This window comes from Rhinopithecus bieti, unplaced genomic scaffold (assembly GCF_001698545.2).
Source record: "Rhinopithecus bieti isolate Rb0 unplaced genomic scaffold, ASM169854v2 scaffold_1014, whole genome shotgun sequence".
Classification (NCBI taxonomy): domain Eukaryota; kingdom Metazoa; phylum Chordata; class Mammalia; order Primates; family Cercopithecidae; genus Rhinopithecus; species Rhinopithecus bieti.
The window spans coordinates 1,784,430-1,790,764 of record NW_016803499.1 but is presented as its reverse complement, the minus strand read 5'-3'; the positions used below and the strand labels follow the sequence as shown (position 1 = coordinate 1,790,764).

At 41.9% G+C, this 6,335-nt stretch overlaps 1 protein-coding gene across 1 annotated transcript in view; it reads left to right on the top strand.

Moving 5' to 3' along the window:
* The window catches only part of GJA3 (gap junction protein alpha 3), a 2,246-nt gene extending 1,040 nt beyond the window's left edge, over positions 1-1,206 (top strand). The window contains exon 2 of the mRNA XM_017886101.1: positions 92-1,206. Coding sequence (XP_017741590.1) covers positions 92-547 — 456 coding nt within the window. The 3' untranslated portion in view covers positions 548-1,206. The remainder of the gene's footprint in view (positions 1-91) is intronic.
* Positions 1,207-6,335: the final 5,129 nt, after the last annotated feature.

The following is a 6,335-nucleotide window of genomic DNA, read 5'->3' as shown; positions in this document are numbered from 1 at the left end:
TCCCCCGCCCCTGCCCCCCAGCTCCCGGCCCACGGCCGTGGCCATCGGGTTCCCGCCCTACTACGCGCACGCCGCTGCGCCCGCGGGACAGGCCGGCGCCGTGGGCTACCCCCGGGCCCCGCCACCCGCCGCGGACTTCAAACTGCTGGCCCTGACCCAGGCGCGCGGCAAGCGCCCGTCCGCCCAGCTCTACAGCGGCCACCACCACCTGCTGCTGACCGAGCAGAACTGGGCCAGCCAGGCGGCCGAGCAGCAGCCCCACGAGCTCAAGGCCCACCCGGCGGCGGCCCCGCCCGCAGCCCCCAGCCCCACCGGCAGCAGCTCCCAGCCGCTCACGCACGAGGCTGAGGCCGGCGCGGCGCCCCTGCTGCTGGATGGCAGCGGCAGCAGTCTGGAGGGGAGCGCCCTGGCGGGGACCCCCGAGGAGGAGGAGCAGGCCGTGACCACCGCGGCTCAGATGCACCAGCCGCCCTTGCTCCTCGGAGACCCGGGTCGGGCCAGCAGGGCCAGCAGTGGGCGGGCCAGGCCGGAGGACTTGGCCGTCTAGGGCCCGGGTGCCTGCCTCCAGACAGCTGTGTAGTGATCTTTTTCTTAGAAACCAAAACCAAAGTGCACTTCCCACCAGCAGATAGAACCTGAAAGTGAGCGACTGGCGTCCCAGGAGGTGGACGATGGAGGAGAGATCAGGTTTCCGTGTTCAATGCTTGCTGTTCTTAGCACTGTGAGTTGCAGTGGGGCTAACTCCCACTTTCTGAGTTTGGGGGTTGGGGGGACAAGGGTTGTGGGCCTTTAAGATCTTCACAGCAGCCCAGAAGTCTGGTTGCTGAGGGCTGTCTCTGGGGGTAACTGTTCCGTTGTGATAAAGCAACAGGTATCCTGCAGGCCCTTCAGCTCCAGGGCAATTGGGTTTGCTATTCCTAAGCTCTCCAGAGCCTCTGGGCAGCCCAGAGAGTCACAGAGGCACTTAGCTCTATCTCTGTTTGATACTTTTAACTTAGAGTTGAATTTCATTTGGGATATTTGCCAAACTGCACTAAAAAAAGATTTACAGCAAGTCTATGCAGTGTCATTTGTTTCCGAAATTGCATGTGAAGCCCAGGATATCAAGCCTCAGGCTTCATGACAAGTGACAAAGAGCAGTTACCCTCCAGAGGCAGGCTCAGTGGGCAAGGGCCCCAGAGGTTGCTGGCAGAAGGCAGGTGGAGACGCAGCCACACCTGAGGCCGTTTTAAACAGTTGAGGAAATTGACATAAAAGTGTGTTGGGTATGCCGTAGGTATTTATTTTCTAAATGATTATTTTGTGCTTTGAATGGTACAGATATGCCTATTTTCTCCCACTTTCTTTCAGGAAAATGAAAGAAAATAGTGTGTTTCTTTCTCTAAATACTGTTAAAATGATTAGTGGCGGAAACAGTGCTAATTTGTCCTAATGCATACTAGTAAAGATTTTGAACTTTCTTTTAAAAGAAATTTTTTAACTTCATGAGTCACCTAATTACAATGAGAATGTATTATATAAAACAAAAGCAGGGGAAAGTTTTAAGTGCATTCAAATACTTGAAGTTCTGAAGATTTTGAATGGGAAGTGAAAAGTGAACTACTGTTGCCAGGAAAAGATGAATCTATGACAATCGACACTTTAAAAAAACAGTACAGAATAAAACACTTCAAGCTTCCTAATCATTCTTTGTGGACAGCCTGTTTGCTTTCTGCAGTGTAAATAATATAAGTGTCTGGGGATCCCTGCCTGGGGAGGGCGTGTGCTCATGCAGGCTGTATGCCCCTTCTCCCTCCACACCAGAGCTGTCCTGACAGGGAAGGCTATTTATGTGTGTGGGCATGGCTGGAAGACAGCAGAATTTTCTGTCCTGCACACAGGCTGTAGTATCTTGGTCACCATTTGTTTATAAAATGAAGGATGGTCATGTTGAGCCTGTTTCTACTCCCACTTTTCACCTCCAACTTCTACTGAGTATCGTTAGCCCTTGTTCAGCAAGACCAATTTAATAATTTCTTTTATAAATTAACTTCTCGATGGTGCATTTGTGACCACACTCCAAACATACTTTCTGTTTTCTATCATAAAGGGTGCTCCACTAACAATCTGATGAAAGGAATGCAATTTCCAAGTCTCGGATTCCTGCATGCAACTAGTTTTCGTGTCAGTCAAACACAAAGAATTTATTCGTACATTCTGCTTGCTGTAGGATTCACTGGACAGGCTCCTAGGCTTGAAAATGCTAACCTTTCCATACATCTCCTCACAGACTTTCTCAACCAGATCGAGAAAGAGAGAAGTTAGCCCTTTGGAAAACTATGAGTGACTTTCTCACCTCTTACCAGGCTGGTGCATAACTACAGCCATTCTAGATGCATAACTTCCCTCCGAAGTTAACTCATTACATGCAGTGTATGCCATAGGCCTAGGGCAGCAGGACTTAGTTCTCGTGAGGGATAAAGGCTGCTGGAAGATCCTAGTGTGGGAAGCATTCGGATAAAAGCTTTGGCCATTTAGAAAATGCAGTAGCAATCATCCAAGAGCATATAAGTACAGCTCAAGTATAAGTGGATGTGAATACTTGCTTCTTTAAATTCTACCATAATAAATGTTCATAACAGTAACAGGCTTCTTGTTTACCCACAATTTGATTTTGAGTGGGGTTGGAGATGAGCATGAGAACTCATTGTATTTAGTTTTACATTTTAAAATTGAATTTAGTCAAAATATGTTTATGGAAATGCCAGTACTGTACAATTGACCATAGTCTAGTAGACCCATTTAGAGTGGATAGGAGTGTAGAATTAGATTCACCTACTTGAAAATCACTAATCTATAAAGAAGTGAGGTTTTGCAATAGAACAGTGCCTGTGGTGTTTTCAGGTTAGCATACTGATTTCAGTTCATGTAAGAAATGAAAGCATGTCTTACATCCTTTTCCTCTTTGAGGTATCCATGATTCTACAGGCTGGGTCTTTCTCTCTCGGGCAGTGTGAAATTGTTCTCTACTCAACTAGTCCTTTAAGACATTGAAACGTGCAATAAAATAGAAATCGCCTCTCTCCGTGGGTGAGATTCCAGACCATTTTTTTTTCTAGCCTGGAAATTTCACTGAAACTATTTTACTCTCGCTTTATTAGAAAGTTTTAAAAAATCTCTAAGCCTATTTTAAAACTCAAATGCTGTACCTATAGCATTTGAGTATTATATTTACATACATGGTTTTAAGCTGCTGTATACAATTACTCTTATATCCCTGTTTTTCTAAAATGTTAAAGATCACTATAGTTACAGTACCAAAATTCATTTTTTTAATTCNGCCTCTGGGCAGCCCAGAGAGTCACAGAGGCACTTAGCTCTATCTCTGTTTGATACTTTTAACTTAGAGTTGAATTTCATTTGGGATATTTGCCAAACTGCACTAAAAAAAGATTTACAGCAAGTCTATGCAGTGTCATTTGTTTCCGAAATTGCATGTGAAGCCCAGGATATCAAGCCTCAGGCTTCATGACAAGTGACAAAGAGCAGTTACCCTCCAGAGGCAGGCTCAGTGGGCAAGGGCCCCAGAGGTTGCTGGCAGAAGGCAGGTGGAGACGCAGCCACACCTGAGGCCGTTTTTAAACAGTTGAGGAAATTGACATAAAAGTGTGTTGGGTATGCCGTAGGTATTTATTTTCTAAATGATTATTTTGTGCTTTGAATGGTACAGATATGCCTATTTTCTCCCACTTTCTTTCAGGAAAAATGAAAGAAAAATAGTGTGTTTCTTTCTCTAAATACTGTTAAAATGATTAGTGGCGGAAACAGTGCTAATTTGTCCTAATGCATACTAGTAAAGATTTTGAACTTTCTTTTAAAAGAAATTTTTTAACTTCATGAGTCACCTAATTACAATGAGAATGTATTATATAAAACAAAAGCAGGGGAAAGTTTTAAGTGCATTCAAATACTTGAAGTTCTGAAGATTTTGAATGGGAAGTGAAAAGTGAACTACTGTTGCCAGGAAAAGATGAATCTATGACAATCGACACTTTAAAAAAACAGTACAGAATAAAAACACTTCAAGCTTCCTAATCATTCTTTGTGGACAGCCTGTTTGCTTTCTGCAGTGTAAATAATATAAGTGTCTGGGGATCCCTGCCTGGGGGAGGGCGTGTGCTCATGCAGGCTGTATGCCCCCTTCTCCCTCCACACCAGAGCTGTCCTGACAGGGAAGGCTATTTATGTGTGTGGGCATGGCTGGAAGACAGCAGAATTTTCTGTCCTGCACACAGGCTGTAGTATCTTGGTCACCATTTGTTTATAAAATGAAGGATGGTCATGTTGAGCCTGTTTCTACTCCCACTTTTCACCTCCAACTTCTACTGAGTATCGTTAGCCCTTGTTCAGCAAGACCAATTTAATAATTTCTTTTTATAAATTAACTTCTCGATGGTGCATTTGTGACCACACTCCAAACATACTTTCTGTTTTCTATCATAAAGGGTGCTCCACTAACAATCTGATGAAAGGAATGCAATTTCCAAGTCTCGGATTCCTGCATGCAACTAGTTTTTCGTGTCAGTCAAACACAAAGAATTTATTCGTACATTCTGCTTGCTGTAGGATTCACTGGACAGGCTCCTAGGCTTGAAAAATGCTAACCTTTCCATACATCTCCTCACAGACTTTCTCAACCAGATCGAGAAAGAGAGAAGTTAGCCCTTTGGAAAACTATGAGTGACTTTCTCACCTCTTACCAGGCTGGTGCATAACTACAGCCATTCTAGATGCATAACTTCCCTCCGAAGTTAACTCATTACATGCAGTGTATGCCATAGGCCTAGGGCAGCAGGACTTAGTTCTCGTGAGGGATAAAGGCTGCTGGAAGATCCTAGTGTGGGAAGCATTCGGATAAAAAGCTTTGGCCATTTAGAAAATGCAGTAGCAATCATCCAAGAGCATATAAGTACAGCTCAAGTATAAGTGGATGTGAATACTTGCTTCTTTAAATTCTACCATAATAAATGTTCATAACAGTAACAGGCTTCTTGTTTACCCACAATTTGATTTTGAGTGGGGTTGGAGATGAGCATGAGAACTCATTGTATTTAGTTTTTACATTTTAAAATTGAATTTAGTCAAAATATGTTTATGGAAATGCCAGTACTGTACAATTGACCATAGTCTAGTAGACCCATTTAGAGTGGATAGGAGTGTAGAATTAGATTCACCTACTTGAAAATCACTAATCTATAAAGAAGTGAGGTTTTGCAATAGAACAGTGCCTGTGGTGTTTTTCAGGTTAGCATACTGATTTCAGTTCATGTAAGAAATGAAAGCATGTCTTACATCCTTTTCCTCTTTGAGGTATCCATGATTCTACAGGCTGGGTCTTTCTCTCTCGGGCAGTGTGAAATTGTTCTCTACTCAACTAGTCCTTTAAGACATTGAAACGTGCAATAAAAATAGAAATCGCCTCTCTCCGTGGGCGAGATTCCAGACCATTTTTTTTTCTAGCCTGGAAATTTCACTGAAACTATTTTACTCTCGCTTTATTAGAAAGTTTTAAAAAATCTCTAAGCCTATTTTAAAACTCAAATGCTGTACCTATAGCATTTGAGTATTATATTTACATACATGGTTTTTAAGCTGCTGTATACAATTACTTCTTATATCCCTGTTTTTCTAAAATGTTAAAGATCACTATAGTTACAGTACCAAAATTCATTTTTTTAATTCTAAAACTATTTCTTATATTATCACTCACTTTCTCCTTTTTAAACTTTTACTGAGTTATTCTTGTATTTTTTAATAGAATTGACACCAAGAAATCCTTAAATTTACAAAAGAAAAATAGCAAGCCAGCATCTCTCTCATTTATCCTGGATTTCTTCGACTCTGGACAAGTAAGTGGATAGATCATAGAATTCCTACACAACAATACCTAGAACAATAACTATGAATATCATTTAAACATTACTTTACAAAAAATTAACCCAACAGGGTTTAGGTCTCCTTTCACTTTAGGCTTTTTAGAAAGTATTATTAACACTTTAATTATTTTGTATTACTGAATAAAGTCCTTTTTTCTGAATTTTTTGAACTTCTGATATTTGTAACACTAATTCATGAATCTCCACCAAAATAAATACTTATAGAGAGTATTGCATGATTTAAGAGAGTAAATACATTTTCCAAAGATGAGTACAGTCCTGCCACCATCACCACCTGCCACTCCCACAAATTGAGGATATCCTACATAACCTTTAATGTAACATATGGACATTGTACATTTAAGATCAGGCAAGGCACTTTTCTCCCTAATTTTATATTACAGTGCAAATCTTGCGTTG